We start from the raw sequence: 16,482 nt of genomic DNA on the forward strand, positions 1-16,482 counted from the left end.
TTCCCTGCAAAACACAGTACTACAAACAAAAAATATAATGGATTAACCCTTCTTGCCCCTCAAATTCAACCTTTTTTTTTTGTTTTTAAACATTCTAATCTGAATTATACATTTAGATTGTTTACATAATGTAACATGAAGTCTGTATAAAGAACAAAGTCAGTCTGTAAAGCAAGACCCAAGATGTAGGCACAATATTCAAGCATACTATTTCTTCATCTCTTATTATTTTACTCATTTTCTTTTCTGCTTTCATTCTAAAGCTTTGTTTGGTCCTACGCTGCCTTAAAAAAGAAAATCGCTTGAGAAATATCGCCATAACCAAGTCAAAGTAAGGTAACTGGTGCACTGAGGGAGCCGTTTGAAAACCAGTTCCTAAAATTAGCAGACCAAATATAGGGGAAAGGTTTAATGTGTGTTTGGTGGCAGGTTTGATTTAGAGGCTTCCTTTGTTGGTTATGTTTAGGGAATAAGAACACACATATCTCATTGTACTACAGGAGCGTTGAGGGTCAAGCTTGTGATTAATTAAAGAAGTTGGAGCCCACCCTGGTGTGGTGGCTGTCACACTACACTTGCACCAGGGTGCGACTGGAGCCCAGCTCACCAGTGAGTTTGGTGTTGACATCTTACCGCCTCCCAAAACTCAGCTGGTCGGCCTGAAAACTGCAGGTGTGAAAGCATCCTCAAATTTCTTTGCAACAAAACTTTAGCCTCCAGTCTCGACAGATGAGTTTTTTAATTCAAACCAGGTGAAGAGCAATAGACAGAGAGAGTGTAAATAGAAGCAGTTTCCATTATAACAGTTTCCATGAATTACCTGGTTGTTATTCCTCCTTCTGCGAAGGGACTCCAGGGTGAGGGGAAGTCATTATCTTTACTCACATCCTGTGGAAAGGGCGGACATGCACAGAAATTGACTTTTTAAACATCTGCATTTTTCTAATACACATAGAGATACTTGACTTTTTTCCACAGGCGTGGTGAAATTATGTGTTTACAAACAGAAACTGTAGTGACGAAACTGATTGGTGATAATTACCATTTCAGAATGAGCCTCTGTTTCCTTCCGAAGTGGTGGTTCAAACTGGAGCTTGTCAACTGTCGATTGTTAAAAAAAAAAAAAAAAAAAAGGTTGGATTTTTCCCCCACTCTTGCACACACCTTTGACACTAGAGGGCATCAGAGCCCAACGCTTAAAGGCACACAAAGCCTTGAGGGGATCATGTGTATTAGTACCAACCAGGAGTCTTGGGAAAACATGCTCCAAGTTCATTCTTAGCAAACGATCACGTGTAAGAATGAACCCAAAGCAGATCTACGGTGTACCTGCCAAAATACCACAGAGATTTATGACGCTGCTGTGATAATGTTTGGTCTGCAGCCCCAAGATGAAGCGGTCACCAAAGACAAACACAGATCACACTTGACACTAACCAGGTCTGCTCACTTTGGAGAAGAGATTGATGAGGGACATGGAGATGCTAATAAATGTTGGAACAGATTTCTCTCCGTTTATGTTTAAGGTCATATTCTGTCAAACGGCTGATCCGATGGGAGGGAAGAGACCGGTTTAGTGTCCAGTATAAACATGATGGGATCCTGAAGGTGAAAGAAATCATCCAACCTGCCAAAAAATACTCCCACGTAATCAGTTTCCCATTAATAAAGAGACTTTGTACTCAAGAATTCTCACTATGGATTTTCTTTTTTTCTCCCACTCTGTTTTTAAGCTTGAGGTATGCTGATACTGGGGAGGTGCTGCAGATTTTAAGGCTGTGTTCACACTTGGGGCAAGTTTCTCTGGCCTGAACCAAAGCACAAAAACATGAAGAAATATACTTTGGTTTGGTTTACGTTGTGTCCACCCCTGTATTTTAACGTAAGACTAATGGACCTAAATAAGCAGCATGTTAAATATGTTTATGATCTATATTATGGGAGATTAACTCTCATAACTTCCAGAAGACAATCAGAAAAACATGCATTTGAAGTTAAATGGCAACTATGATTTCTGTGGTTGAGAAAGTGTGTGACTGTTCTGTGTTGCTCCTGTGAAAGGATGATGATCTATCCAAGGTGTACACTGCCTACACCCATAGTGAGCCGAGATCAGCTCCAGACACTGAGTTGTCGTCCTGGTTTAATTCACAGTCCAAAATTGGTGAGTTTAAATTGCTAGCGTGAATTTTGTCTCTCTGTGTTTGCCCTGTTGACCTGTCCAGAGTGTACTCGGCCTTCAACTGTAGTCTGGGATGCGTTCCAAAATCAAAACGTTGACATGAACTACATGATCTCTCACATCCCACAACATCACATTAGTACGGTCATAGACTGTTTAATATATTTGAACAGTGCAAATGCATTAAAGGTTTTTTTAACCGAACCTAAGTGTGAACACACCCAAAGCATAGGTAACAGTGAGAAGGTGAGACTTTCAAAACAGTTAAAAGATCAGGTGAGACACAACAGTCAAATGTATTTGTTAAGAGTCTGATTAGTCATCCACATGTAAGTTATTTCAGTCAGTCTAACTGAAGCAAAGATGTAACAGCACCCAAATCACTGAACCTTTAATCAAGCTGGCTGCAGTAAGAAACCACTTGATGCTGGAGAACTCACTTTATTAGTGCCACTCATATCCACAAATAGTTTTCTGTGATACTACACATTAATTGGCTACATCCCCGAGGGTCTGAGGGAGGGAGCTGGTGGATTAGAAAAACACACACTGTCTCACTACACTGTCACTAACCTGCATCCCCCCTGTGTGCCTCAGAGAAGCTAGGGCTTGAGAGTGGCCCTCCATGGTCTGTTCCATTGTTTGCTTTACAAAGGAGGGAAGGTCAGATAATAGTGAGAAATTTTGATTAAAAAAGGACCAAACAGGACGTGTAGCGGGGACAGACGATCACAGTGCAAACAATCAGACGACACAATGAAGCACCATCACTGAGGGAGACGTCGCAACTCTCAACCTTTACTATGTCATCCTAAAAATAAATGACAAAACAACTGCAGACCTTTGACACCACACATTCAGCACCATCTAGGACAGGGGTGTCAAACTCAATAAAATCAGGGTCCACACAGAGCCCCACATCATCTCGAACAGAACAGTGTCATGTATAACAACTCCAAATGTTTCCTTTTGTTAAAACAATGGCCACACATGAATAATATTTTCTCACAAAACCAAACAAATTAAAGAAAAACAATTCCTATCTCAACAATAAGCCTTTTATCAACAATAGTTTCTCAGCAAAACACAAAGAAATGTAAAAAAAAAAAAAAAAAAAATCACTTTGCATTTTCAAATCTGCGGAAAGTTCAGAATTACTCTCGGCCAGTGTGTCGCTCTCTTTAGGTTAGTGTTGGTAAAAACATGTATTTATCAACCACAGGATTGTTACAACCTTCACAATGTTTTTCACAAATTTACACTCACATTATGGAAAAAGCTATTTCACTAGTGATGAGGTAGCTACCGGCTGTATTACTGATCTCTCGCCTCAGTTATCATTGTTATGTGCAGATAAATGAAAAACTGTTCACACTTTTATTAAAAAGTTGAGTTTTTCCGCCCGTAATTTTTACTCGTTGCAAGGTTACCTCATGTGAGGTCAGATTGCACCGTTGTGTCGGCGAGCTCTGGCCCATGAGCTTTGTGTTTGACACTCCTGGACTACAACAACACAAACAAAACTTGGGAGGATTGCGAAGTAAATCACAGTTCTACACTGGATCAGATTCTATTACTTCTTTGGGAGCCTCCAGACAAGCGAGCTCAATAGACAGTTGTTATAAAACAACACATGCTACACAGAAGCATTGTAAACTCTTCTACGTTCACTTTCCCTTCCGTGAATCCCAGAGCTATTTTTACATGGTCTACCTCATGCTGTGGTCTGGAAAGGTGCCAATCGGTGCGGCTGCAGGATTAGGGGGATGACCCTCAGACAAGCTATCAAACCTCTTCTGACCTGAACAGCCGGGATGACGGACACGCCGACCAGTGATGGAACAGATGTACGACAGAGGAGGGGGGGGGGCTTGTGCCAGTGGGTTTGGACTTTTTGTTCACTTACAGTCAATCTCTGAGCGTGTCCTCTCAGCTCGGGCCTGTTTGTTGGTGGAGCGGATGGTGTGTCGGACTGCAGAGAGGGGCTGAAACAAAGACAGAAAGACACTGATATAACACTGTTAATGACATTAACTTCTGAAAGTTAAACCAGCTCTTAAACTGGAGGCTGCTATCATCACATTATTATGCATCTCAGAGGCTGTTTGTTTGCCACAAGCTCCACCGCTTGCAGTCAATAGCTCTGTGGGTTTTTTTCACTCATCATGGCCGAGACAGTGCTGCTGCTGTCAGGGGGGAGAAAAGCACAATGGTCTCTTAAAAGGCGCTGGTACCACCTCTTTGGCTGCCACATAGATGTGATGTTGATTCCAGTTGGAATAATAATGTCAATGGAGAGAATCAAGAAGAAGGGGGGAAGGGAAAGTTTTAAAGGAACATGGAATAAAATCGCTTTACAATTTGCTGATTTATACTTTGCAGCCGAGCTGACAGAACTTTGCTGTTTTATTTTTATTCACTGAAAATAAAAGGTCAGTCAGTGTTTAGGCTTTAATGTCATTGACAGGAGATTGCTGTGTTTAAGGGGAATTTTTTAATCATTCATCTAAACTATGACAATCATAAAAACGCAGTTGATGCATGTTAGTGTTTTTCTGGTATCTGTAGTTTTTTTGTATTCCTCTTACTGAACTCCTATCTTTACAATGCCAACCCCTCACTGCCAACATAAATCCTTAAAGACAATAATAATAATAGGTGTTTATGATACCAAATAAAATTAAAAATCTACCAGAAAGTAGAGGAACAGAGCTTTGTTACCATGTATTAGTCACAGTGGTGGCTCACAGGACTTCCTGCATATGACAGTTTAATCACAGACAGAATTCAACAGTGTGTCGCACATTTGTGTTCTCAGCTTCTCAGAACCATAAAAACACACAGCAATATACATACAGGAAATTGAAGTGAACTTTCGAAAGGAGCGCAAAAGAACTTGACAAGTCTACATCAATTGAAACTTAAAGAAATCCAGTCAATTTAGTCGTAAGATTGTTAAAAAAATTAAAACAATGCCTTTCCTGAGCTCCCATCTATACGGTCTGTGGGATAACTGTTTATCTCTCGATCTGTGCCAAATAATTGTCAAAGTAAAATAATTTTTACATTGACCTCCCTTTCGGGTAAAATTCTGCATTTATAAGCATGACCTTATTCTGCATCCCATAAAAGTGTATGTGCAGCTGCAGAGGTCTGACCTCTGGAATAATAGTTGCGGCTTTAAATGAGTAGTATATCTGCACAAAGCACTTTTTCTCTGCTTTCTGGAACTTTATGTCTTTGAATATTCTAAATGCTATTAACGGTCGGGGAGATATGGTTATGAGAAGTATGCATGGTGAATATATATAAAGGAAAATAAGGTAAAGACATGTCTTTTGATGATAACATCACATGTGAGACAGAATTAGGTGTTACCTCGAGGTCGTCGTCATCCACTTCAACATAATGCTGGTGGTTGTCTGGGTTGTTCATCTTATCGAGGAGGTCGAGGGCGAGCCTCCTCGTCAAACCCGATTGGGCCATGAAGACGTGCTGAAAGCAACAAACGTAGTTTTAAAGAAGCCATAATTTAAGAACGTCACTATCCGCTGTCTGGCATCTCTGCTCTTAAGTATAGCACATGAAATATTTAAAGAAGAGACTTTTATTTTAACGCAGTAAATTGAAAGTGTCTGCAATCATTTTCAGGCTCCACAAGGCTGGTGCATCGACGTGTGGTGATGACAGACGAAGTGCAAGTTTTAAGATACAGCAGACGCACAGACAGACGCCTGGTAACTAAAAATAAGGAGTGAACTTTGACTCTATTCTCAGTGACCTGAGACTTTCTCTGCATTATATAATTTCCAGCTTTAAAAATTCAAAACTGTTGAAATTCATCCGTTTAAACTATTTAGATGCTTGGTGATCACAAAGGAAGTGATGTTGTGATTATTTGTCTTATGAAAAGCATTTGGACATATGCAATGCACATTCTATAGGTTTTTATTAGTTAGGGGGCCATGTTCAAGTTTGTTTTTAGCCTCAAGTTGAAAAAAAAACGAGAAAAACAAAGAAAGACCATCTGACCTCATGAAATATTTAAATATTTTGAGGTAATACATGTTGATTTTATGACTAATATATAACTAAACTATAATGAAGAACCAAAGATTTGAAATGTGGCAGTTAAAACTAAAATAACTTTCACAGTTTTAATTAAATTGTGGGAAAATTGAAGTCAAATACAATTAATTAGTTCTTTTTTCATATGCACTTGTCATCACAATGTTTAGAAAAGTGAGCCATAAATATATTTGATGATAATCATAATACTAACAGAAGAACACTCACGCATGCACACAAAAAAAATAACAAGACTCAGCTATTATCTTCAGACATGAACTCATCCCCCACATATTGAAAACAAAAGATTTATTACCGAGAGGAGTTTTTCGGCCGTGGGCCGCTTCTTGGGGTTCTTTGTTAGAGATACTTTGACAAAGTTATGGAAGGCAGCGGACCTGAGGGAGCAGATAAGGTTGTTTTGATACAAGGATTATCTCAGTGAAAACCAAAGTATAAACCATCACATCAAAACCCCCATATACAAGTATTATTCGGAGACACTCACCATTTGTTTTTGTCTTTTAGTTTGGGAGGCTGGAAGCTACTCTTTGACATCAGAAACAGGGCCCTACAGGAGACAAAGAAGAAAGTATTAAACAGGCTGAAAGTGCATCTGGTTGAATAAAATATCCAAGAACATGCTCTAATTCAGGGGTGTCAAACATGAGGACCATGGGGCAAAACCGCCCCACAAGACGATCCAATCCCCGACCCCTTTCTCCTCCGTCTCTTCTCCTCGTCATAATAGTGGTGACGCGTCAGTTCACCAGCGCGTGCAGTCATGGTTCACGTGCTGGAGAGCGACTGTTTTGTTATGCCTGTGTCTACTGCTGTCTGCAATATTAACTTGACAATAATACAAGGGCGTTTTCAGAAAACTTCACCAAATCTGTTAAAAAATGAAAAAAGAGAAGCCTCAGTGGGTTGTATGTGGGGTGGAGCTGCTGGGTAACTAAAGTTTAAAATTAATGCAGGATCAGGCCGTTTTTATTGTGATTTGTCTAAACTGTTTAGTTCACAGTTCTCTAAACTCCACTCAATGGTTCTAATAAATATATTTCATAGAATTGTAAATTCATGGTTTGCTGTGTTCTTTATTAGACGTTCATAAAAGTAGCGATGTTGTTTGGTTTTGGGAGTCACTGAATTATTGTTGAAAATATTTTGGAAGCTTCGCTCTAATTAAGTCCTTGACATATTTTGCAAAAAAAACAAATAAATAAATAAAATTTTTCAATTACTTGGCAGATTAAATGAAACACTCAAGGACACATGAAAACATCAGGAACCCTGTGCAGGAGCTGTGTGAGATGATTCTTGAAAAGAAACAGACCTCATTGGATGCAGGTCAAACATCGGGGGCTGCAGCTCGGCCAGCTCGATGGACGTGATGCCAACGGCCCAGATGTCACACAGCTGGTTGTAACCGCCGTTCTTCTCCACCGCTGCTACTTCAGGAGCCATCCTAAACAAAGCCGTGCAGAATAAAAGGTTTAAAGGATGTGGCTGCAGTAAAACCTCTCCATCTTTGTGTGTTTACAACTTGGAAACCATTGACAAAATAGAGGTTCTCTGTCTTACTTAAAGGCTTCAAAGGACATAAAAAACGTCAACTGTTTTACTTTTGGAAGACTTATCATTTACAATTTACTTTATGAGAAAATTGTTTGAAAATAGGAAAAGACAGAAATCTCATTCACTATTAGACAATTATAAAAAAAATGTCTAAATGAAATACATTTCTCATCATAGTTCTGTCAAATGTTCTTATTATCATATCAACCAGATATTGGCCATAGATTTGAACTTAGTGTGAAAATGCAAAAAAAAAATTTCTTCAAGTTGAAACCATCGATAAGCTGCACAAATAAGCAGAATGCAGAATATTGAAAAGGTTAAAGCAAAGTAGGCGTGTATTTCATCATTGCCACTAACACTACGAATACCACACCAGCAACACCTATGTCAGTGTGAACTGGGGATGCGTGAGACTTGTCACAGGACATTAAACATCCGCCAGCGTGCTCGTCTGCAGCACAAATTTTCGTCAGTTAAAACAATCAATGTTCACTATGAAGCAGCTGAACTGTCATGCAGCTACACACCTCTAGCGGGGGCTACAGAGCACTAACAAAATAAAAACAAGGCAGCGTGAAGGCTTTGTCAGGAAAAACAAAACAAAACACAACGGCATGCCACAGTTACTGAAGAACGTAAAAATGAACCTGCATGGAAAGACAGCTGCTGCTTTTCCTAGCATCGCTAACCACACTCAAGCTTAATAGACCCAGAGATACTGGGAACTCATCACAACTACAACCTCACAAGATTTGCTTCCACCTAACTCTAAAGCGAGAAGCTCCAGGGATTCATAGGGAAAGAAATGTAGAAGCTGCCAAGTATGGTCAGGTGGGACTCTGTAAGAAAACTGAGCATGTGTCGGTCAGGTGTGTGATCACAATGAAAGAAATCGGTGCAACAGAAAGTAGACTGAATATATTTTTGGTACATGGCTCGAAGTCTTTAATCACAGCTTCTTTAAACACGGCTAACAAAACCTGTCAGGGGCCAAAGACCAGTTGAAGGAGGGTGACACTCACCAATACGGTGTTCCAATGAAGGACTTTCTTTTGGCAATGGTGGCGGTGATTTTGGCCGCAACGCCAAAGTCAGCTGTAACGAGGTTTGACAGGGCTTTTCAGATTACGTAACACACAACCGACTGAAACCTAGCGAAGAGTTAAGAGGCTCAAAGGAAACTTACCTAACTTCACGTCCCCGTTGTCAGTTAGCAGTATGTTTGCTCCCTGTTAATGAAACACAGAAATATTTGTTTGGCTTAAGATGCGTTCCAACAGACAACACTAATTTAGCATCACAAGTGCAATGAGCACACGTGTTTCCAAACTAGTTTGTAACAAAGTCGTTTATGTGCGAATATGTTTGGGTAAAATAATATTCTGATTAATGCCTTAACAAATGGCCAGTTACTGATTTGACTTCCAGTAAGCTGAATCAGTGTTGAAGTGTATTCAACAGCTCCACTGAGTGTTTCTGTTGGCTGTGACTGACAGTCTCTCTGGTGGCATCCTGCGGTGAGAGCAGAGGAAACAGGAAGTGCTTGCTGCGTAGGGCTGAGAAAAGATAATAAGTCCAGCCCTGACCTCTGTGATAACACATGAGAGTGAAGCTACAGCCTTTTTTTGCGTGTGCATCAAACACCATCGACATGGGCTCGGCCTTGAAACTGAACTAAGCTGCACCGTCAGTCACGTGCTTCCAAGTGAGCACATCCTCAGCTCTCATGACTTCACCTCACACCTCAGTTGAGCTGCACATCAGAGTGAAATCTGACCTCAAAGCCAACAAATGCATTTAAAGTAGCAATGTTTCTGTAAAAGCTGAGATCAAATGAAACATTGGCTTTTCGTCATCTTCTTTGTCTTTCAGCTGTGCCCTTCATCTGCCTCCATCTCACCCTGTCCCCGACTCTACTGTTACACCAAACACCTCTACGTCCTCCTTCACTACATCCATCAGTCTCCTCCCAGGTCTTCAGGTCTTCCTCCTTGCCTCCCACTGAGCAGCTACATTGTCTAGGCACTTAAAGAGACAGGAGCTGAATTGCCTCAATACCAGTAGATTGAACTGGGGAGTAGCATATCGGACGATTACACTGCGCAAAATATGCTCCCCTTAAGATTTGAGCTTGAGTTTGTATTGCATGAAAACGTGTGTGTGCTACGATGAAGTGGGCATGAAATCAGTGGGCAATTGAAGTCTAAAAGACGATACCTTAATGTCACGGTGCATCTTGGCCTTGGTGTGCAGATATCCCAAACCCTGTGAAAGAATAAAGTATTCACTGTTAAGATCAGACTAAAAAAAATGTTTCTGTGAAATTTGCTCAAAAGAACATTTACTTGCCTGTAAGGTCTCTCTGGACACGTATGCTATCTGTAGCTCTGATAGTGGTCCGGTCACTATAACGAGACAATATCAATCGGTTGTTTACATGTTATGGAACGCAGAAGAATTTCAAAATGGACCTTGCAACAGAAAGCATTTCATAAGCTACTCATTTGTTTTGAAAGAAGGATGAAGACGCACCGTGATAGATGTCCTGCAGTGATCCTCCACCACAGTACTCCATACAGATCCAAAGTTTCTCTCGACTGGAAAAAACAAAAACAAAATACAAACAAAATCAATAAGGAAGTGACAAATAATTTTGCATATTAATGAGTCGTTATACAACTATTCTGACCATAAGTTTAAACCCCAAAAACAATTCACCGATCCATCACATGGCAAACACACAAAAGGTAACACACATTCTCATTCGCACAAACTGGACCATTAGTCCCACATTTTTGGACTATGGGCCCAGAAGTCATAAATCAAACCTGAGATTGATGAACATTTTGTATTGCATCAGGAAATCTTTCATATTAAAGGTGACAGCTTTATATTTAAATAACTTGTCCATATTAAGGTCAAGGTGTGTGTGTGTGTGTGTGTGTGTGTGTGTGTGTGTGTGTGTGTGTGTGTGTGTGTGTGTGTGTGTGTGTGTGTGTGTGTGTGTGTGTGTGTGTGTGTGTGTGTGTGTGTGTGTGTGTGTGTGTGTGTGTTACAAATTATAAAATAATCAAACACTTTCACTGATCACAGATTCTATTTTCTGGAATAATTCATAAAAAAATAAAAAAATATAATATATATTTATTCTGCAGAGAGCGAGAATGAAACTGGCTTCAAACAGTCAATAGGAGTTTTATATATATATATATATATATAAGAAACTGAAAAAACTCCAGTTTCATTCTCGCTCTCTGCACAGCCACAAAGTACACAGAAAGGTGAGAAACCGTTCAGTTTGTGGTTTTGTAACTGTGTGTTTGGAGCATCTGATACAAGAGAAGTGAGAACAAAAATGGCAGCCCTCTGGGTAAAGGTCAAATTAGCCAAAAGAAACAAGTTGAGAGCCACAAGAAGGAAACTGTTCAGTGCTATTAGGCATTAAACAAGTAAATTATTAATAATACCTTCCATCTAGTGACGGAAACCTGTTTAATTTGAGATATGGTTGAAAATAAAGATTCATTTTCACACAAATGGTGAGTCTCCTCAATCTATTATTGTAGTTGTGTGTAAATTAATACATGGCCGGTTGCTCATTAACATTTTACTGTAACCAGCTGAGCTTTGTGTGGTGGGACCATATGAGCCATTCCCGCTGCGATGAGACATAACATCCCTCCAAACCAACAGCCGTATAAAACAGTTCAGAGGCTCATATTCCAGTTAAACCTGCTGGAAGTCTGAGGCAGTTGTGGGCGGACCGGACTTACTTCCTCTAAGATGTCAGCCACAAAATACAGGCTCCATTAAAACATCCTGGCACTGAGGGGCCGCGTCAGCACCAGTCAGCCCTGTTCAGGAGCTTTGACTCATACTTTCGCACGCCGGTGTGACCCAAGTAATTAAATGCATCATGTGAGTTTCAGGCAGCGGCTTGCTAAAATCCTTCTGTCAGTTACATATGAATTCCACAGATGTTATGGCCTGGCCCCGACTGTGTGTGTGTGTGTGAAACGAGAAAACACTGATATCAAAATGACAATGCACGAGTATTTTGGAGTCGGGTCTTACCAGAGGTAGCTCCCAAAGTAGGCCACAATATTGTGGTGCATGCATTCCTTCACCATGAAGATTTCCTGCTGTATGATGGAAAAGTCATCTCCTGGAAAGAGGCAGAAATCACACCGACACATGAGATTAAAAAATAATAATAAGATTCTCTATAAATTTGATTGTGCACATCCAATTGAAATAATCAGTTCACATTTCATGCGCTAAACCGAGCTGAGAAAACATAATCTTGACTTGGATTGCTAAAAAAAAGACACAAGCAGCCAGTGCAGGTCAAAAGATGAGCACATCCTAAACCTCTATCCTCCTGGTCTACCGCACTTCAAAAAAAGAAAGAAAAAAAACCGTAATGCCATATTTATTTCAGATTACATGCTTCCATACGGTTTGGACAAAGGCAGCAGATTACAGAACAAGTAAGAACATCTTGTACTTTAAAAGTTTGTGCGGTACAGGCCAATATCCAGGCTGCTCTCAAGTTCAGCAACGGACGCTAACACATCCGACCAGTAGGGAGTAAAGAGGCTGAAATATGTGAGCCCAGCTGCTCCCAATTGTGCAAAGACACAGCGCTGGGATACATTAACAAGACGCTGCCAGCTTTGGCGCTCTATCAACACACTGCCATCCAAAGGCAAGCGTCCAGATTAAGCTGATTTCATGGATACAGTCGGTGCCAAAACACATTACAATCATAACAGATCACTAATACCGTGCCCCCTTTTTTTTCTCCCTTTTTTCCTTTTAAAATGCAGAGTGATAATATTGAGGTGGCACATTAACATGGCTCTTCTGAAATCTGTCACATATGAGCTGACAGCTGAAATGTGAAGTACATTTTGTGACTTTCCCCCCCCCGGAAACTGAGCCAGGCGGCTCGCCAGTCCAACATCAAGGTATGTGAATGCCATACGTTTTTAGCAGACACAAACTGTACGAGTCAGTGTGACCCACTCAACTTCTGTCCCGCAAAACTGCTGGTTGTTTGCACGCTCAGGACTAAAATACAAGGAGTGTGTTCCTGAACGTTTGATTCCATGTGAACAAAATGTGGCCTGAGGTCCTCAGCAGATTTCTGTTGATTCGACTTGAACGAGTTTAATCATCTTATGACTGGATTGTTTGGATTTATTCAGGGTTTATGGCTACCGAATTAGGCCACATGGTAGTGTAGTGGGTCTTAGCTCATATTGAGGGCTTTTCTGTGCAGAGTTTGCATATTTTCCCTCCGTGACCGTTGGTCTCTGGGTACTCCAATATCAAGTCATAGTTGAAAAACATGAGTTTGGATTATTGGTGACTCCAAATTACATGTAGCTGTGACTGAGTGTTTCCACTTCGAGTGATAACTTATCCTATCGTTTTAAATTAGATTTTGTTTTTTTGATTTTACGACTGGAAAGCACTGGGGAACTGTGTTTCAAAAAGTGTGATGCACATAAAGGTGATTATGACTATTTTAATATTTTGTGAGAAAACATTTAGGTTTTCAAGCTACAAGCACTTCGAACAGTTCAAAGATCTGAGGGAAACAGGTACTGGTGAAACCTTTCAAGAGAAAACTAAAACCTATTTAAAGGTTGATTAACTTTTTTGTATTAGTTTTTTTTTTAACTTACTGTGCAATATTCTCTTTGTTTCCATAATAAATAATATTTTCATCATCAATACCGAGCTGAGATCAGATCTACTGTGGGTTTTCATAGCCAACAATCTCTGCGGTTACCAAGAAAATCCTAAAAAGGGAAAGTATTTAAAGAGCAGCAGTTTTCTGAAGGAAGATGTCTTTTGCCAGAGACATGAGAGATCAGTGGAGCATGGCCAGTTCAAAATGACATTGGTCCTCATTACTGCTACATTCAGATGCTCTGGGTCCAATAACATGTAAATATGTAAACATCCCACCTGGTTTCAATGGTTTAGGCAGCTTCTGCTGATTTGCTGGTGGGGGTGTATTTTAATGGCACACTTTGGACCCTTCGGCCGATTTAAACTGCAAAGCATGCCTGAGTTTGTTTTTGTTTTGTTTTTCAAACGGCCTTCACAGACACCAAACCTTCGCACACCGTTTGGGAAGGAAATAGAGAAAATTGTGTGCCGTCATGTCATCATGGAGTGAAATGTTTGGGCAATTCATTCTCCAGAGAGGCCAAATAAAAAAACAACCCATGTTCCACTGAAAACTCCACATAGAACATTTTGACATAACTAACCTCATTAGTCCCCGGCAATTTCATCATGAATCCAATTAACTATATGTAAATAAACTATGCGAAAAAAACTGTTATTGTACATCCCTACCTATAATTAAATTCTACTCATAAATGTTGTTAATCTTCCCTCTTATCATTGTCTTGTCAGTCACCCATGAGGTATCTCATAAAGTACTGCGCTAACTTGCATGAAAAACCTTATAGAAATAAAACCTGGTAGTTTGGCACCCGCTGTGTTCTTTCAGTGTTGTTTTCTGCTTGTCTGGGAGGGTTGAGCCGCTCCCACGTGAGCCTCTGTATTAAAACCTGTTGGTATGCCAACGCGTGCCAAATGATCCGACCGACTAAACAACACACCAGTAATTTTCCATTTAAAATTCCTAATTAAATCCTCTTTGTGCGATATTTCCCTTCATATTTCTGCACAATGCGACTGTCTTGTTGCTGTATCAGCTCCTAATTTGCTCCTAATCGTGTGCTGTTCTTTTTCTTTAGCTTATTATAGATACTTGACGAGACAAAGCTCGAGTGACTCGATGCTCTGTGCTGTCGACAGAAGGCTGAACACGCGGAACTGAAGAGTTACTCAAGTCTGGACTACTCCTCTTCTGTCTATAAGTCGTTTTGATGATACACAGCAAGAAACAATACATCTTTTTTGCAGTTTTCAAACTTTGATGAGAAGCAATGTGAACGTTACTTTATGATGCAGTACAAACACAAAAAGTGAAGCTTCTCATTACAGAGCTGAATAATTAGGTTATAATTATGCACTTCTCTGTAATTACAAAGATATGATTGCGTGTCGATCAGGCACTTTCATATGCATGTGCTCACACAATGTAAACAGCTACAAAAATGTGATTTCATGGATACAGTCGCTGGCAAAACACATCACAATCATACCAAATCACTAATAGCACGCTTTTTCTTAATTTAAGTGCCTCAGGATATTTGTTAGTTTTGCCTCGTGAGGCTACGCATAAACACGGATCCTCTGAAATCTGTCAGACAGGAGCTGACAGCTCAAATGTGAAGTAAATTTTGTGACTTTCACCCGAGAAACTGAGCCAGGTGGCTCGAGGTATGAAGATCGAGGTGTGCCTATGCTCTAAGTTTTTAGCAGACCCCAGCCTCTACCCACCAACCTCCAAAATCTTCTCTTCTGAGGCCAAAGAGTGAACCCACTTCCTCTCAGACTGAGACTTCCCTCTGCTCTGAATACATATGCTTCTCACCCATCGGGTCAAGTTTCAGATCCGTGTGCTGGGTTTTTATCGTAATTCAATTAAATCTCACACCAAGACGCTTTCACAGACATTTTTCAAAGGTGGAAGACGACTTGAAAAAGTGACGGTGAGATTGGGAAACGTCAGAGTTGCTGCCCATGCTCTGATGTGACAGCTCGTGTGGATTGCAGCAGAATGTCTGGTGGGAACTGTCTGGCGTGCAAAAACACATAACTTAAGCGCTTTCTTAAGAGAAACAGAAGTGATAAACGATGAATCTGGAAAAAAACGACTAATCCAAGAGTAGGCACTGAACAATCTGGTAAGTATGGGTCATGAAGTCCCTCAATTTGCCTTCAGTGGTCACCTGGCTTCTAAATTATGCCGTTAACAAGCCAACGGAGCCCTGCAGCCATGAAGCTGGAGGGCTCCACCACACCTAACCCTTTTCTTTCTGTCACAAACTTCATACGGGCGTCGCTCCTCCTGGTCAAACCTGTTTGTTGCACTGTTTGGTCCCACCCACAGCAGTTTACCTCCAGCACACAGACTGACTCTCACTCAGAAGCACATTTTACAGTGGAAAGCCTCAGGTCACGACAGAAACGGAACAATTTTGAAATGTGTTTAAAACGAAGAACTTTGATTGGATCATGTGATCGTTTAGTTAAACAGCAACCCTGCGGTACATTATTAACTTTAACCTAAAGCCAGAACCTGCAGCTCTTCGACCTCTCTGCAGTGGCTCGTGGTGACTTTCACAAAACTAGATTAAAATGTCACAACTGATTAAACTCAGTACCGATCTAATCACATCGTATTAAACCACCAGCAAGAGTTGTACGTTCACCATCTCACCACCGAACTCACTGGGAAGTGGGAAACACCATCGCCTCATAGTGAGAAGGTCACCACATTGAATCTGGGCTAGGTTTTGTTTTTCCTCGATAGAGTTTATATGTTCTCCCTGTGCATGAGTGTGTTTAATACTTCAGTATCCTCAGTCAACTAAAACTTCACTTAATGTAGACAGAATAACCTGCATGTTTTAGACCTAAAGTTTACAGAATATATAAAAGCAGTTTGATCTGTTTTTTAAATTAGAGGTTTTGAGGTTGAAAACAGTTTTCTTTGG

The 16,482-nt window shown here is 40.4% G+C and overlaps 1 protein-coding gene across 2 annotated transcripts in view; it reads right to left on the reverse strand.

Moving 5' to 3' along the window:
• The window catches only part of map4k5 (mitogen-activated protein kinase kinase kinase kinase 5), a 38,078-nt gene that overhangs the window by 13,671 nt on the left and 7,925 nt on the right, over positions 1–16,482 (reverse strand). For both annotated transcript variants that reach the window (XM_080480052.1, XM_080480051.1), the window contains exons 4-16: positions 11,906–11,996; positions 10,364–10,428; positions 10,181–10,236; positions 10,049–10,096; positions 9,018–9,060; positions 8,854–8,926; positions 7,587–7,718; positions 6,759–6,821; positions 6,567–6,648; positions 5,561–5,677; positions 4,089–4,167; positions 1,043–1,101; positions 821–888 (exon numbers count right to left, since the gene is read on the reverse strand). In XM_080480052.1, the coding sequence (XP_080336178.1) occupies positions 821–888; positions 1,043–1,101; positions 4,089–4,167; positions 5,561–5,677; positions 6,567–6,648; positions 6,759–6,821; positions 7,587–7,718; positions 8,854–8,926; positions 9,018–9,060; positions 10,049–10,096; positions 10,181–10,236; positions 10,364–10,428; positions 11,906–11,996 (976 nt within the window). The remainder of the gene's footprint in view (positions 1–820; positions 889–1,042; positions 1,102–4,088; positions 4,168–5,560; positions 5,678–6,566; positions 6,649–6,758; positions 6,822–7,586; positions 7,719–8,853; positions 8,927–9,017; positions 9,061–10,048; positions 10,097–10,180; positions 10,237–10,363; positions 10,429–11,905; positions 11,997–16,482) is intronic.

The sequence above is a fragment of the Lipophrys pholis genome, assembly GCF_963383615.2.
Source record: "Lipophrys pholis genome assembly, chromosome: 14".
Taxonomy (NCBI): domain Eukaryota; kingdom Metazoa; phylum Chordata; class Actinopteri; order Blenniiformes; family Blenniidae; genus Lipophrys; species Lipophrys pholis.